Source organism: Sminthopsis crassicaudata, chromosome X (genome assembly GCF_048593235.1).
Source record: "Sminthopsis crassicaudata isolate SCR6 chromosome X, ASM4859323v1, whole genome shotgun sequence".
NCBI classification, from domain to species: Eukaryota; Metazoa; Chordata; class Mammalia; order Dasyuromorphia; family Dasyuridae; genus Sminthopsis; species Sminthopsis crassicaudata.
Window position 1 is genome coordinate 3,338,881 of NC_133623.1, and position 18,002 is coordinate 3,356,882.

Consider the following 18,002-nt stretch of genomic DNA (forward strand, 5'->3'; position numbering starts at 1 on the left):
ATCCAGAACTCTTAGGGAGTGATTCAATTGTACAGCCAGCTTTTAAGAACCCAAATTTAAAAAAGAAAAGTTACCTGACTAAGTGGGCAGAAACCTTTCTAAAATATCCTATTTTCCCTGCTTCCCTGCCTTTTAAAGCAGTATACTAAGCATTATCTCGCCTTTGGAGGATGATCCAGGATCATCATCATGAATAGGTACTGTTTGCTCCAACGCTAAATGGTCCTAGCTTGCTTTGGGTCTTCTTTGTGCAGCAGCCAAACTGTCCCCCTGACTTGATATTATCATCCCCATCTGTAGCAGTCCCTCTCCCCCTTAAGCGACTGGCTTTTGCTAAAACGACTGGCTTTTGCTAAAACGACTTAATTGCTAGGAAATTGCATGACCAAGTTTGTTAGTTGTAAATACAAACCACACAAATGTAAACAAATGCAAACTCAAAGTAAGCCTTGAGCGTGAGGTGAAGTGGACTTTGTGACCCATGACAATCCTGACTGCTTTCTTCCTGACTCTTGGCTGCCTCACGCTGTCCGGATGGCTAAGCTCAGTCTAGGTGAGGGGCTACTATACTCAGGGGTCAACAAAAAAGGCCAGAGAAGATGGGGGGGGAAAAAGCAACCCCTACTTCTCTACCATCACCTTCTGCTATTTTCCACTCCCTGCCTTGGGGATTCTCTGTAGATTCCCACTTTTCAGTAACCAGTTACATACCTGCAAGGATGTTCTCAATCTTTTCTTTCACAAGCTGGTCTTCCTTCCTTTGTAAGAGGAGCTCAATGTGGAGCAGAAATATTTTCCCAACTTCTGCTGACCACTCTAATCGGTTACAGACAGTCTTCAAAAAATCGAAACCAACAGCATCTCTGGAAAGGAGACACATCTGTAAGTGACCCGGCCCTACTATTTCCCAGGTATAAAAGGACCCAAGGTTGTCTCTGCCCTCCCAACTCAGAGAGCTTGAGATGCATGATATGATGCCATTCTCAGAGAGAGCTGAGGAAAAGGGCAAAAAGGTTTGAAGAACAGAGATCCAGACCAAGCAAGCAGAACAGAGATGAAGAACAAAGATCCCAAAGTTATCTGAACATAAAGCAGGATTTGCCACCGTTCTATGTCGGCTAATACTTTGAATGTCTCATTTAGACAAACCCTGATGGCTGGGGAATGAGTCTCAAGATTCTTTGCTTCCTTTGGGCCCATCTTCCCTCAAAACATCTATCTCACCCATCTGTCAAATTTAGATTCTGAGACGACCAGCCTAGGCCCACACCTATTTCTATGTTCCTAATGAACATTTGGCAGGCTCTTAACACCCAGTGGGTATTAAATATTAGAAAACTCTTCTTTGACATTTTATGCAGCAGTAGGAGGGAATGCTGCAAATAGTTGGAAAGCAGGAAATGAAGAAAAGTAATAAAGGAATAAATACGCTGTTATACATTAATGCCAATAAATGTCAATAAAACATTTCTAAGTGCTGACTAAACTGGTCGTCATGGACTGTTTTTTATCTTAATAAGATTTCTAATAGTTTCTTCCTTCGTGTGAATACAGACATCAGCTCAGGAAGCACGTCTACCACTCTAAAAGGGGTCAGCACTTAATGCACCTTGTCTAGAAACTTCCTGAAGACTGCTATCTGGTAAGGGTTCTGCACTTGGGTTCCGGGAATTTTTTCTAAAAATTGGGAGTTCTGTATTAGGATAGAATTTGTTCCCTTTGTGATCCTCGCTCTTTCTTTTTAATGCATTTAAAAGCATTCTCCTGAAGAACGGAACTCGTCAAAAGCTTCTTTACCAGACTGCCCAAAGGATCCATGACACACCAAAAAAGGTCAAGGACCCCTGGACTAGATGGAGATTATAATCTCTAAAGAAGGAACTAAGTACTTATTTCAGCTCACTCTTCTGTTCTTCTGAGTTAATTTCACATTAAAAAAAAATAGTGATACTAACCAAATATTTCAGACAAATTAATCAATAAGCACTTATTAAGCACTTCCTACATGTGTCAGGTATTGTGCGACATATGCTAAAAATACAAAAAGAGGCAAAAGCCCTTGCCCTCAAGTATCTTACAATCTGATTGGGGAGATAGAAACAACAGGCAAACAAATATATACAAAGCAAGCTATATAGATATCTGGGAAAGGACAGCATTTTTCCTAGTTATCTTGGACCATAGTTATCTTGGTATTTCTGAGAATATCTAAGTCATTCATAGTTGACCGTCTTATAATACTATTGTTACTGGAAACAATGTTCTTCTGATTCTACTCATTTCACTTTTCATCAGTTCATGTAATTCTTTCCAGGTTTTTCTGAGAGCATCCCACTCATAATTTCTTATAGAATAATAGTATTCCATCACTTGTTCTGCCATTCCCCCAATTGATGAGCGTTCCCTCAAATTCCAATTCTTTGCCACCATTAAAAGAGCTGCTATAAACATTTTAGACATATAGGTCTTTCTCCTTTTTGATTTTTATCTCTTTGTGGGTTTTGTAATTTTTTCAAACCACCTCATGGTTGAAAAGAGACACTTCCATCATACTTGATCATCACATAATTTTGTTGTTACCATGTGCAACGTTCTCTTGGTTTAGCTCACTTCACTTAGCATCAGTTCATGTAAGTTTCTCCAGACCTCAACAATGAGGTGGTTCAAGCCAATTCCTATAGACTTGTGATGGAGAGAGCCATTTGCATCCAGAGAGAGGTCTATGGGGACTGAATGTGGATCACAACGTAGGATTTTCACCTTTTTCATTGTTGTTTGCTTCCTTATTTTTTCTTTTTTTAATCTGATTTTTCTTGTGCAGTATGATATATGTGGAAATATGTTTAGAAAAATTGCACAAGTTTAACGTATTATTTGCTCTCTAGGAGAGAGGGGAGGGAGAAAAATATGGAACACCAAGGTTTTGCAAAGGTGAATGATGAAAATGATCTTGGCATGTATTTTGAAAAGTAAAAAGCTATTATAAAAAAAGACAAACTCTTCATAATAACAAGTGGTTCTTTTGTAGTAGGAAAGAATGGGATGTTAAGGGATTGCCTATCGGTTGTGCAAGGGTGAATATTGAAAACGATTTTGGCGTGTATTTTGAAAAGTAAAAAGCTATTATTAAAAAAAAAAAGGCAGACAAACTCTTCATAATAACAAGTAGTTGTTTTTGTAGTAGCAAAGAATGGGATGTTATGGGATTGCCTATCTTAGGGAATGGCTGAACAAATAATGGCATATAAATATAATAGAATATTATTGTACTATAAGAAACGATGAAAAGCACAGCTTTACAGAAACTTCAGAAGACTTGAAGGAAGTGATTCAGAGTAAAGGGAGCAGAAAACCAAAGGAACAATTTATACAATAACAACATTATAAAGACGAACCAAGTTAGAAAGATTTAAGAACTTGGATCAATGCAGCAAACCATTTTGATTCTAGAAGATCCATGATGAAGCATACTTTCCATCTCTTGACAGAGGGGTGATAGACTCAAGATCCAGAATGAGATCTATGTTTTTGGACATAGTTAATATAGGAATTTGTTTTCTCAGAAGACTTTTTTCTCTTCTAATGGAGAGGGAAGACAGGAAAGAATACCAAATATTTATTTTTAACATACAGTTCTCAATGAACAAAGTATGTGTTAATTTAGTTTGGAAGGCCTATTTGAATACTCTGTAGAATGTCTCCATCTTCATCTTTTACAACAGATAGGCTCCAAATATGCAGAATGAACACTGCAGTAAGAGATGACCAAATGTCCTATGAAATGATTTTTCTTGTTGTTTTTGGACGCACAATAAAACCAACTCTGCCAGCTTTTTTATTTTCCTGTCTAAGAAAAGCCTGCAAGCCATCCTTCTATTTAGCTGCAATTTCCTGTTGACTTCTGATTTAATTTATTGCAAGAATGTCAGTCCTGATATCATTCAGTCCCTCCAGCAGTGTATCCATTAAGTCACTGGGCAAAAGGATCTCACAGTTAAATGAATATATACCTAAACACAATCAGCACCACACGGGCACGGCTGCACCCTGGCTGCCTTCTGCTACATTCCAGAAATCTCTTTACCCTAAAACTCATTTGATCCTTGGAATTTATACATTTCTCCCTCCCTCATCTCCATCTTCTGGGCTCCTTCAAAATCTTAGCTTTTATCCCTCTTTCTGTATCCCTAATCCCTCTTAACTGTAGTGCCTTCCCTCTGTTGATTATTTCCAATTTATCTGGTCTATAATTCATACATATTTGTTTTCATGTTACCCCCCCCATTAGACTTGAGACCAGGGACTGTCTTTTTATCTGTATTATTTGTTCTTAGCACAATCCCAGGCAGAGAATGTTTGATACATGCTTACTGAGGGGGCGGCTAGATGGCGCAGGAAGAAAAAAGAAAAAAAATGTTTAACAACTCACTTATCTCCTAAATTACTCTTTGAAGCATCCCTACTATAACTCTGCCCCACAGCTAAGGATGCCAAAGCCCCAACCAAAAGTCTCTCTTCCCCAGTTGCCCTACAATGGAGCACATTTCTTGGGGATCCATAAATGTTAATGAATTTCACTAAGCTCTGATGTGAAATGTTTATTCTATTCCCACTGTGTTCAGATGTTGTCCAGAGGATCCCAAACCCATTGTTCAACCTTTAATGGAGAAGGAATCCACTCTGACGTGAGCAGCTACACCACCACAGAGTGGCTGTAGAAAGCTGTTAAGCTTAATGACATCTGAAATATACTCCATTTACTGTCACAACCTGGTTCTACTGGTGTTGTCAGATTCAACATTAAACAAATTTGGGCTAGAGTTACCTAACACGAGCACAGCTAAGTTTTTAGGCCCCTGCATGCCCTGTATGGTCAAATGCTTTAGCACGACTGATTAATTCATTTCTCCTAGGCATTAAAACTGCATCCATCTGAATGAACGGGGGGAAGGACCAGCTTGAATGTGTGACAAATCTAAATTATATAGTACATGAAAAGAAATAGTTTCATTACTCTATAATACTCAGAAACACAAACTAGTGGCTAACAAGGCTACCAAATAGTGAATCCTGCCAGATCGGCATTAACTCACAAAAATGGATCATTGGTAACTAATTACAATGAGCCTTGATGGGGACATTCACTCTTCCCCCACAAATAGGCATCCCTATGAGCTTAATTTGTTCTCTTAATTGAATTAAGCAACACGAACAATTGTGGTCACATTATTTACTTATTTGGGGGGTCCACATTTGAACCAATTTAGTCCCTGTGAAATTCTGGCTCTTTCTGGCCCCAGACAAGCACAGGAAATGAACGGACCAGAAGCTGGACTGCCCGGACATTTGCAGATCTACTTCTCAAAACAAACACAAGTTTTTCTATGCTGAGCCATAACAGGCATAATAAGCTTGCAGCCTGGCCTGGAGGCCCCATTCCCAAAGCTGGGCCAGAAAAACCTTCGAGAAATCCGAGTGAGAATATGACTAAGATGGCTCTAGACCTTGGATTCTGCAGCAAGCAATGATGACAGAGCCAGAGCCAGAAAAATTCCAACTGGCCAGCCAAGACTGACTGGCATGAGATGAGTCTTTCCTTTCCAGGTGGACCTGAGCAGACTGGTCTGTGGATTGAGCTTTCTGACCCTGACAGCAAGAATACTGAAGAGTTTTATAAATGGACGCTCTTCACTGAATTTTGGGTTATTTTGCATAAGTAATCCTTTGGGGCCACATGAAGCTGGGGGTGGTATTAGGAGCTAGTCTTGGCATTCAGGGTGAGACTACAGAAGAGGAGCACATATGTGCAAAAAGGGCTTGTTTCAGAGCTCCACTCAGGAGGGTCTGAGACAAGGACAGGGCTGAGAGCACCATCTAGTGGTCACCACAGAGATTGCAGGCTAGGAAACCATCAGGCTGTAACCCATGAGTCTTAGGAAGGCACTGTCCTTGGCCTGTACTTTATTTTCCCTGGGGACAATGTAAAGCAGGTGGGCCTCTTGGAAAGTCTACTCTCTGCCCTACACTCAGGATAGCTTTGAGCCAGAGCTTGTACAAAGGAAAGATTTTATACAATTATACAATGATCAATTCTGATGGACATGGCCCTTTTCAACAATGAGGTGATTTGGGCCAATTCCAATAGACTTGGCATAGAAAGTGCCATCCACATCCAGAGAGAGCTATGAAGACTGAATGTGGATTAAAAGCGCGGTATTTTCACCTTTTTGTTGTTTGCTTGTTTTTTTTGTTTTGTTTTTTGTTCTCTAGGGTTTTTTTTTTTTTTTTTTTTTTTTTGTTTTTTTTTTGCCCTTTTGACCTAACATGGAAATATGGTTAGGAGAAATGTAAACGTTTAACCTGTGTTGAATTTTTTACTGTCTTGGGGAAGGAGGAAAAAGGAAAGAGAGGGAGAAAAATTTGAAACACAAGGTTTTTCAAAGGTGAATGTTGAAAAGTATCTTTTATATGGGAAAAGAAAATACTATTAAAACAAGAAAACCCCAAATGGGGTTATGAAGAGTCTGACATGACTGAGCAACATCATCACCTCCCGAGGTTGTTATAAAGATCAAAGGAGATAATATCTGTAAAGCACTTAGTACAGTGGCTGGCACAGAGCAGCTGCTTAATAAATCCTCCTTCCCTTCTCTTCCCCAAGTCCACATTTTCTTCCCTTCTCTTCCGCAAGTCCACATTTTACTATAATGTGTTCAAACTCACTGTCTCAATTTTATGTCAGCTAGTGCTATTTTTCCTGTCTATTTTGAATTCTTATTAAGATTCGAATATAAAAGTTTTCCTTTCAACATTTTTAAAGGGGTAGGGACTGGGGGGAGACTGGTCATCCCCGAAAATAAAGCCTTTTGATGCTGCCAATGAACATGGACGGAGAAGATGTGACTCCTTATAAACACAGAATCTTTCTGCCACCTTGTAGATAGCACAAATTTACATGAACCTAAATTTTTCTTTTGAAGCCTTTTGTCTTACGTCCCATGCCCAGCTCAGCAGCCCCCCAAAAGGCAGCAAGTAGACAGGAAGAAGCCATGACATCCCTACACATGCTTCTGTTGCCCATCACCCACACTCTGGTTCCCCAGGCTGACCATGGGAACTGGTGGCAGGCACTGCTCCCAGAATGGGACCAAGGACAGAGAGGCTCAGCATTGCAGATTTGCCCTTTTATGAACTCTCCTGTCACTCAGATCTTTGCTGTTCACTGAATCATTTCAAGCTGAGTATCAAGCTTTCCCTTATAATTAGGCAGGTTCCATTAGCCAATGAGCAGAGGGGGAGGCCTTATAAGCAAATGGACTCTCTTCTGCCCAGCAGCCTTCACAAACTATATCGTCAAGGTCAAACAATGTGGCATTCTCTGGAATAGCTAGCTACCTCATCATGTGAAAGCAGTTAGGGAAAGAAATGCCAACGTGTCCATACCTGTCATTTTCCAGAAGCAATTTAGTAGTACTCAAAAAGAAATCTAAAAAGTTTTCGGGATCTTCAAAATCCAAGAGACTCATGGCAGCTAAAGAGAAAGCAGAAGGAATTGGGTCAGTTTTGCTACTGAGGAAAAAGCAATTTGCAAACATCTTGTTTTATTTTTAAAAAGTGATAAATCAAAGATTCTTCTGGCAGCAAAGTGCTAGTCCCAATTGATCAGCTAAGATAGAGCTACTGATTCCCCTCAACTACTCTCAGAGTTTATTTACCTATGGGAAACTGAAGTAAGAGCTAGTGTCGCCCTCACTATCTCCCTATTATACATTATACGTGGATGGAGGCTTATGATCAGATCAGATCAGTTCACTTCATCAACTGACCAGACTTTTAATTTTTAAATTTTTAATTGCTTGCTACTCTCTCTTCTCCAACTTTCTCTTTCTTTCCTTCTAGTTGATAACTGTTCTTTTCCCCCTAAGACCAATCTCTTCTCCCTACCTCACTTCCCACTCTCCCCCTAGTCCCCGGTACCCAGTTTCTATGATTGCTAAATTAGAAAATAAAGTGCTGTCTTATGCTCAATAAGGGTTTTCATTGGCTTACCAGTCTGGATTTCTTCGTCAGATGCTCCACGTCGCAAAAGGATTTTTATCTTTAAGTATATTCCAACAGGATGTAAGCATGCCTATTTTAAACAAAGAAATGACAACTAGCATTACTCCTTTGGAACACAAAAGGCTATTTTGGTTGGTTGCTACTTTCTTCAGAGTCATTGCAGGATACCCCCTTTTCTCCTCTGACCCTGCCCCCCACCCTGATACACACCTTCATCACCTAACAACTGGACTATTGCAATAACCACAGAGGGGTGGGGAGTGGGGGTTCTGCCTGACTCCAATCTCCAGTCTATTCTCTATTCTCCAAAGTGATTTTTTTTTAAAGCTCAGGTCTGACCTCGTCATTCCCCCAACTCAAACTCCAGCAACTTCCTATCACCTCCAGGATCATATACCTTTTTGTTTCTTTTCTACTTTCTTAGTCTTCTTACATGTTATTCCTCGGCACATTCTATGCCATACAGTGACATTAGCTTTTAAGTCCTACTTCAACAGGAAGCCTTCTCCAGCCCCACTTAGTTCTAGTGCCTTCCCTCTGCTAATTTTTCCTATTTATCCTGCATTGAGCTTGTTTGTACCTATTTGTTTGTTTTTTTCCCCGGTTAGATTGTGAGTTCCTGGAGGGCAGGACCTGGCTTTTGCCTTTTTGTGATGTATTCTCAGAGCTTAGCTCAGTGCTGGCACATGGTAGATAATAAATATTTAGTGATTAACGAAGATGATTCCTAACCAAAAGCTTTAAAGTCCATATAACAAAATCCATGGTGTTTCCAAAGATATTCTCTGATAGTATATTTATTCCAACTTTAAGTAACCCAACAAAGAGAACAGATACAGTGGAAATATTTCTGTTAACGGTTAATATGGCAAAAATCAATGGTTAAACTGCAGAGCTATAAGCATGGTTACCCAATATGGCTAGATTACAGTGGAAAATTCTGACAAAAGGTAATCCACTAGAGAAAAAAATGGCAAACCACTCTTGAATTTTTGCCACGAAAACCCCAAGGAAAGTTCTAAAGTGGTAAAAGGTGTGTCATGGGAAGAGGAGGTTCTCAGATCCAATATATTACTAGAGAAGAGCAGGGCAACCACAAGTAGCTCCAGATATGATGAAGCAACTGGGCCAAAGCCTAAAGGAAACTCAGTGGCAGATGCAGCTGATGAATGAAAGTCTAAGGCTGTAACATTCACTCTCGCATAAGAACTTGAATGAAAGATCTATGAACCAAGGTAAGCTAGATGTGATCAAACAGGAACATCTTACATCAACATCTTAGGTATCAGTGAACTCAAATGGATGGAAATAGGTGAATTTAATTCAGGTAATCATTATTTCTCCTACTGTGGATAAGAATCCTTTCTAATAGGGGTAGGGAACCTTTTTTTTTCTGCCAAGGGTCATTTGGATATTTTTAATTATCATTTGTGGGTCATACAAAATGATCAACTTAGAGAACTCAAGCTGTGGGAGGTTGTTTTACCTAGCTTTCAGCTCATCATCGCCTTTGGTTGCCTTAGTAAATGATTATGTGGACCTTACTGTGAGCAACATTCCTCACCCATGCCTTAGAAGAAATGGAGTAGCTCTCATAGTCAATAAAAGAACTGTCAAAAATGACAGAATAATATCCATTTGAATCTAAAGCAAACTATTCAGTATCACTGCAATGACTGTGGCTTTTTATTATAAAATTCAGATTTATAATGAAGAAAATAGGGAAAACCATCGGATTGGATAGGTACGACCTAAGTAACATCCCTTATGAATACGAAGTGGGAGTGATGAATAGATTTAAGGGATTAGATCTGGTATACAGAGTACTTGAAGAATTAGAGAGGTTCACAATATTGTACAGGAGGTAGCAACAAAAAACATTCCAAGGAAAAGGGTAAGAAAGCAAAATGATTAACCAGGAGATCATTATGCACTTCAACAATAATACTGTATGAAGATGGATTCTGATGGAAGTGGATATCTTCAACATAGAGAAGACATAATCCAATTCCAATTGATCAATGATGGACAGAATCAGCTACACCCAGAAAAGGAACACTGGGAAATCAGTGTAAACTGTGAGCATTTTTTGTTTGTTTGTTTTTCTTCCCAGATTATTTTTACCTTCCAAATACAATCCTTCCTTTGCAACAACAACAACAACAAAATTCGGTTCTGCACATATATATTGTACCTAGGATATACTATGAGATATTTAGTATGTATGGGAATGCTCGCCATCTAGGGGAGGGGGTGGAGGGAAGGAGGAAAATTTGGAACAGAAGGGAGTACAAGGGATAATGTAAAAAAAAAAATATTACCTATGCATATGTACTGTCAAAAAATGTTATAATTATAAAATTAATAAAAAAGAAGTAAATGCAAAAAAAAAAGAAAGCAAAATGATTGATGGAAGTTTTAGTTTAAGCTGAGGAAACAAGGAAAGGGGAAGTAGATTTCAAGCAAAAAATGGAAAAAAAGAAAAGGAAAAAGGGAAAGGTATACCCAACTGAATGTAGAATTCCAAGAATCGAGTAATGCAAAATCATCTTCACTCCTCTCATATCTAGTCACTAAGTCCCAGAGAGAGAATTTTCCATTATAATTCCTCTCAAATTGATTCCTTCCAAAACAAGCCCCAAAGTGGCAGAATTTCAGAGAAGTTTCTATTTGGAATATGGATTTTCCAAAGGGGTCACAAAACAAATCATCTGAGTTCCTTGGTTGTTAGTAACGTAGTCTCTTACATGCTTATTTGATTGTCTTATTGGTGATTATTTACCGTCTGCGCCTCCTGTCCTCACTCAATCCATCACCCTCCACCTTGGCATTGTAACTGTCTCCCATTGCCTCAGTTTGTTTCTCCCTCTCTCCAATACAGTTAATTTGATTCATCATCTTAAGATATCACTTTCATGAAAGGAAAAAAAGCCTTCAATGTCACTCCATTGCCTTCAGAAGTAAGTCCAAAATCCTTCACCTAGCATTCAAGGTTCTCTTGGTCTAATTCTGCCCTGCCTTTTTAGCCTTATTTCCCACTACCATCTCAATGTGGGTTGGCCCCCAATTCCTTGGGCACTCCCACCTGCATGCCTCTGTTTCATGCTGTTTCTCAACCTGAAAATAGCCTTTTCCCTCCTCTCTTCCCTAAGTTACGCCTATTTTTTAGAGTCCAACTCAGCATGCTGGATTGAGAGTCCTGAGAACTTGGGTTCCAAGGTGGGCTCCGATCTAGTTTTGTCAAATGTCTAAATCTGTCCAAATGTCTAAATCAAGGTCTATTCAATGAAAGAATGAATCTTTAGAGATGGGTTTGAAACAAAGGAATAGGGACATTCACATATATGACGTGATGGAAAGAGCACTAGACTTTTAGAGTTAAAAAAAAAAAAGTCCTATTTCTAAAAACACCTACCAGATAAGCTACTTAAATCTGAGCCTTAGTTTTCCTCATTTGTAAAAATGAACCTTTAAATATCTGTGGTATCTACCTCGGAACACATCTTTGTGCAGAAGTGCCATACCAATCAAACTGCCAAGAAATTACTTTGCAGAGCTAGAAAAAATAATAACAAAGTTCATCTGGAAGAACAAAAGGTCAAAAATTTCAAAGGAATTAATGGAAAAAATGCAAAGGGCTGAAACTCTTAAAAGTCCATTGTCCCTGCAAGAAAGCAAAATTTAAAGCAAGGCTCTCCTTGCCACCGCCAAGAAATTAGAGGGTCTCAAGATTTAATGCTGGGAAGGTAGCCCCTCATTTTAGAGAGAGAAACTGCAGCTCAGATCCAAGATTACAAAAGTATTCAGAATCGGGATTTAATAGACATTGATAGGTAATTTAAGTAGTGAACTGGTTCCATGGAAGGCAATGGACACCATTAAACACATGGAAACAGGTATATGTGTGTGCATGCACGCGCGCACGCACACACACACACACACACACACCACACACACACACAATGTGTCCTGTGTCTCTGAATGTCTATGTCTCTTTCCCTCCCTGTGTATGTATGTGTGTGTGTGTGTGTGTGTGTGTGTGTCGGTGTGTCTGCCTATGTGTCAGTGTGTCTGTCTGCCCGGGTGTCCTCTCTGCCTGTCCCTCTGTATGTGTGTCTTTCTTGTGTGTCTGCCTCTGTGTGTGTGTGTCTGTCTCTCTGTCTCTGTGTGTCTATCTCTATGTCTCTCAGGAAAAAAGAAAAGTATAATATAATACCTTATAATAAAATCTTCCTTGAGGACGGGGACAGCCTTCCATCTTTGAATTTATATACCCAGTACCTGGCAAACAGTTGGCACTTGGTAAACGTGTGCTGATTGGATATCAGAAGGAATATGGTGGTTAGGAGAATGGAGCACCATAGGCAGAAGGTGAACCAGGTAGCACCTTTGGTGCTCTGGAAAAACACCATTACCAAGAGCTGAAGCCAGGGGCAGAGCCACCCAGTACTTCAACCATGTGACAGAAAAGGGGACGTATATATATATCTTGGATCAAACCAGCCTATACTCAATTGTGAGAAAAAAGTGTAGTGAGAAGAGGTAGAAATGGTGAAGTGGCAGTACCCAGGGAGTCTGGCTCTGGATTCTCTTCCTTTATTTATCAATGTACCACTCAGATTCTTTCCTCAGAGCATTCTCCCCTCCCACCTTCTCTAGGACTGTCAAGGGTACCCCATTCTCGCAGGACCTCAAACTTCCAACCTCACTCTCTTTTCCCACCACCCCCATTGCTCTATCCTTTGCCAAGGCCCATTTCACCTTCATAGCAACTCTTGAATATGCCCCCTTCTCTCCTCTGCCTCTGTCCCTACACTGGGGAAGAGCATCATCTCCTCGTTCCTGGCCCAGTAGAGGAGTCACTGCTGGGGGCTCTGCTACCTCAAGGCTCTCCTTACTCCAGCCCATCCTCCGGTCACCAAAGTGATCTTCCCAAAGCACAGGCCTAACCAAGTCACTGCCTACTCAGACTCCAGTGGTTCCCTGTCACCTCCAGGAGCAAATATGAAATGGTCCGTTTGGTATTCAAAACCCTTTATAATCTCTTGCTCCAGACCCCCTACAAAACGTGAACCAGACCTGGAATAAGGGACGAGGAAAACTCTGGGTCACGTTCAATTTAGAGTCACACAGCTGAACTATCCCTGCTAAAATTATTTCTGAATTCTTATATCTAGAGGAGGATGCCCAGCAGGGGGCAGTGGGCATATGCGACACAGAAGGAAAGCTATTCTCCCAACGGAGTCTGGGCATAAATCTACAAGGAATTGAAGACATTCAGCCTATTCCTAAATTCCAAAATCAGTGTTAGAGTATACGACCATGTTTCCCTGAAAAATGTTCCTTAGGGCTACTATTAAAGCACAGTACAAGGTCAGATTCAATCTGACCTAGTACAGAATTGCTTGTTTCCTACGATATGATCTGGTTCATAAATTGCAGTTAAAATTAATGTTCTATGACCATCAAGTCCAAAAGCTTTTCTAGCAGCTTCTAGTCAATGGAGGCTCTTCAGCCTGTGTGTCCTGGAGCTCTTGGGCATCAATCAGTCTGGTGAAGTCTAGAGACCCCTCAGAATCATGTTCTGAAATGTATGAAATACATAGATTGCCAAAGAAACCAACTCTATTGAAACAATAGAAATAAATTCATAAATTCATAGGGCCCCAACTCTATCTATTCAATTTTCCCAGCAATCTCCAGACCCTAGAGATCACTTGAAGCATTCTCCTGATCTTTATTTGAAGGACAAGTGTCCAGATCAGCTGCATTTACTCTTAGTGTCCCCCCCCCCACTGCCACTGCCCCACCATTTTGCTGCTGAAGCTGGCATGGCTAGCTCCATGGGCCCCAAAGTCCCCTTCAGATTCTTCCACCATGACAGATTCTTTGAGGGCAGGGAATATCATTCTCTCTGCTTATATTTCTATTTCCAGGATTTAGTAGAGGGGCCTAGAACGAAGTAAGCACTTATAAATGTCTGTTGACTTAATGCCATATTAGGAAATCTTGTTCCAGTCCAAAATCCTTAGCCTGGGAGTCAAGGCGGCTCTTATGTGCCTTCAACCTTCCCTGAACATCTCCAGATTCAGGGTCTTTTCACTGTCCCCCATACCTGGGATGCCCTCTCTCCTCATCTCCTATCTCCTGGCTTCCTAGGCATATTTGCATTCATAGCCCCTGGCCTTAGTCTACTATTTGGCACCTAAGAAGCTTTTTCATTCACTTCTGCCATCTTGGGGACCCCGGGCAAGGGGTTCCTCCCTTTGTAGAATAAGGATAATGAGCATTAGAGGTCATGAATTCTAAACATCTTATTTTACTGATGAGGAAACTGAGGTCTGGAGAGGTTTGCTAGCTAACCTGCCCAAAGTTACAGGACTAGTAAGAGTCTGAGGCAGGATGGCCACTTGGGGTCTCCAGATCTCCAATCCACGATTTCCTATGGTCTTTCTTACCATGAGGATCAAATGAGAGAAAGCAATGTGGCAACTGGAAAACCCACAGGAAACGGAAATGTGACAGACTAACGTGAGTATCAGGAGGCCCGGGGGTGTATCCGGGCTTTTTCCATACACCCCCGTGGCTGCTTTCTGCCACACTACAGGAGCACCTAGGAATACCACAGCTCCTGATCCAGACAAAGAAATTTGGAGCCCAAGCCAGTGCTCAGCAGAGCACCTAGCAGGTGCTTAATAAACATTTACTAACCAAAGAAAACTCCTGTGAGCACATGCACAAAAACTCCCTCAGCGGGTAGTCCCCACATAAAAAATACCTAGCTAACAGCCCCTCCCACTCCCACTGCTGCTCCTTGAGGTGCCCATCATTTTTGGACGGCCAAGTGCCAGGTAGCAGCAAGGGGGAAGGTCTGCCACGGCGAGACTGGCAATGCCAAGGGCAGGAGAAGGTGCAGGGAATGGCAGGGCTCATTCTCATGACCTCAGATTCTGCCTTCCCCATTTCTCACCACTCTCCTTCGTGAGCAACAAGGAACAAAAAAGAAACAAGCAGTTTTGCTGGGGGGGGGGGGGGGGGGGGCTCCTCACATGCCCCTGCCGGCAACTGCAGAGAAGAAAGGGAGGGAGAGGAAGAACAGGAGAGGAAAATCCCCGCCCTGCTGCTCCGTCCTCCGGTGGTGGGGAGCAAAGGGCTGGGGCCATTCAGGCGCTCTCGGTCCCCTTCTCCCAGGGGCTAGCCCAGGGCAGCCAAACCACAGGGGATCCTGCCTCACACTCCCACCTTCTGAGCCCTGCCTCAGCCTCCCTCTCTCCCCCCAAGTCTCCAAGGAGCAACAAGAGGCGGAAGGCAGGAGAATGAGCTTGTCACTCTCGGCTAAGCTCTCATTATTACCCTGTTCTTGCAAGTTAAACCAGGAATTAGTGGCAGAAGGGGGGGGGGGGAGGAAAGCACTGAAAAGGAGGGTGGAGAAGAGAGGGAAAAGGCCATCTGGCCGGGGGCAGCCAGCGCCCTTTCTCCCTGGAAGCAGAAGAGGTGCTGGGAGCCAGAAGCCTCGCCTCCACCCCCTCCCCTTCCCCTCTGCCCCCTCCTCCATCCCCTCCCTTCTTAGCCCAGACTAGAAGGTTCTAACATGGGCCCGGAAGGAAGGCAGGCAGCCAGCCAAGCTAGGATGGCCTCCCAGACTCCTCCCTCCTCCACAGGGAGGGTGGGAAGCCTGAGGTTCCTCCGGGGCAGTAAGGGAGGTGGACTTCTGGGAGAGACCAGCTAGGACTCGGCCCCTCACTTGACACGATAGAAATGGCTTCGGAAAGGGGGAGGAAGACTGGCCTAAGGGCCGAGACTAAAGCCTGGCTCCCACCTCAGGCTGCCCAGGAAAGACAAAGGCCTGAAGGGAAAGAGAAAAACCCGGCTCCTTGCCAGCGTCTACTCCCAGGCTCCTCGCCACTAGGTGGCAGCAGCAAGGAGAAAGGGGAAAACGGGGGTCTTTCTAGTCCGCGCCTCATTGAAAAGCTTGAAGGAACCCTAGTCATGGGCTAGCTTAGCGTCTCCCCTTTACAGATGTGGAAACTGAGGTCCAGAGAGAGGAAGTAATGTGCCCAAGGTCACACAGCCACAAGGGCTGGAAACATGGCGCAGCCTCCCCATGAGGTGCTGCCCATTGCTTCCTACTTTATTGTTCGCCCATAAGCTCCTGTCCTGATCCAGACTCCTCCCCTGCAGAGCCCTGTCAGCCAGCCACAAGAGACAGGCTGGGGCCGCCTGGCAAGGAAGCCACACCTCTGCAGCCGCCATGTTCCGCCCCCTCCCATCTTTTTGCCTCCTTCTAGCAGCTTCTCTGATTAGTTACGACAGGAGAAAGGAAGGAAGGGAGGGAAGGGAGGAGGGAGAGAGGAAGGAAGGAGGTGGAGAATGCAGAAAAGCCCACCCAGATCCTCTCACTCTGGCTAAGGGACTTCCCCCCCTTCTTCCTCCTCCTCTTCCTACCCCGCCTTAACTGCCTGCAGAACTGGGAAAGGGAGGATTAAGGGAAAAGGGTGCAGACAGAGACCAGAACCCCCCCCCCATCTCATCTCCCCTCCCCACTGGCAGCAATGAGAAGAAAAAGCCTCCAGCCACACCTCTCCTACACTCGGGCTTTGGGGGGCACCCCTTCTCTTCCAATTCTAGCATTTTCTAGCTTTAGCCAACAGCTGCAAAGGGAGGGAGGGAGGGAAGGAGAAAGGAGGGGTGAGAGAAAGCAGCTCCTCCCCCACCCTCTCTGTAGCCAGCAGGGAGCAGAAGCAAGAGGCCAGAAAGCGAGCCTTGCGTTTCTCCCCCTTTTGCTGTGTCCGGGGCCCCTGGCAGCCCCGGGAAGATATTCCCTTTCTTACAGTAATCTGTTTAAAGGCATCAAAGAAAATCCATGCTCTTACAAAGGAAACCAATTCTACTGAAATGCAGTTGTCAAAATATTTTGTAAAACAAAATCAGAGACCCAGGGTTAAGAGCTCCTACATGTAGCCCAGCTCTCCCATTTTCTGGATAAGGAGACAGGCCTAGGGGGAAAAAAACCTGCTTTGTCCAATTCACACAGTGACAGAGAGGCTCCCCCCATGATTCTTCCCACTGATCAAGGAAAGGAGAAGTGATAGAGGGGAAATATAGCAGTCATCCGAAGGTCCCCTAGAGTTCTAACAATCTATCTGTCCGTGAGCTATTCTAAAGTCTGGCCTTAGGCTAGGCCCACAAACGGTGCTGACAGTCAGACACATAATCTGCTGGTCAGTGAGAACCAAGTTCTTGAGACACTGGTGAACAGACCACCCCTCAAACCCACCTCGAAGCCATCAAATTCACAAGTAAGTAGTAGGAAGCTCTAATTTCTACAATCTTCTTTCTCCTGGCTCTTTGCTAAATTCTTTTGGAACTTAGCCCACTTTAACCGGCGTCCAATTACAATCAGTTTTGTCCCTTGATTTGGAAATGGGTTCAAGCCTGCAAATTCTTCTGAGACACCTCTTGACACCAGTCTGTGACGCCAACCTTTTGGGGTCTCCTGAACCTCAACAATGGAGTGGAAGGAAGTTTGGGGGGAGAGCCTCTTGCACTTCTGGCTAATAACTCCTCCTAGACCCTATAGCAGCAAGAAGAGCTGGGCCACTGAGAGAAAGGGAAGGGGGGGATCTGCACCATCTCATCTCCCAGCCCTGTGTCCAGGAGGCTGTGCTGGCCTTCAGAGACTCTCTCCCTCCTCATCCACCTTTATCCAGAGGCCACAAGGAGGAAACCCAAGGGAAGGGTTTAAAGAAATTCCACCTTCCCCTACCCTTCTTCCCTTCCACAGAATGTTCTGTGGCCCAAAGGGATAGGACAGAGGAGAAGTCTACTCAAGTCTCCAGCCTCCACCTCAGATTCTCCCCCTGCTCCAGCCTCACACTCCACAGGGAAGGAAGGAGAAAACACTACTCATGAGTCTCTTCCTTGGGTTCACCCTTTACTTC

The 18,002-nt window shown here is 43.1% G+C and overlaps 1 protein-coding gene across 2 annotated transcripts in view; it reads right to left on the bottom strand.

Moving 5' to 3' along the window:
- Positions 1–18,002, bottom strand: part of TEX11 (testis expressed 11) — a 133,549-nt gene that overhangs the window by 39,812 nt on the left and 75,735 nt on the right. For both annotated transcript variants that reach the window (XM_074277463.1, XM_074277462.1), the window contains exons 13-15: positions 8,050–8,131; positions 7,444–7,531; positions 712–863 (exon numbers count right to left, since the gene is read on the bottom strand). In XM_074277463.1, coding sequence (XP_074133564.1) covers positions 712–863; positions 7,444–7,531; positions 8,050–8,131 — 322 coding nt within the window. The remainder of the gene's footprint in view (positions 1–711; positions 864–7,443; positions 7,532–8,049; positions 8,132–18,002) is intronic.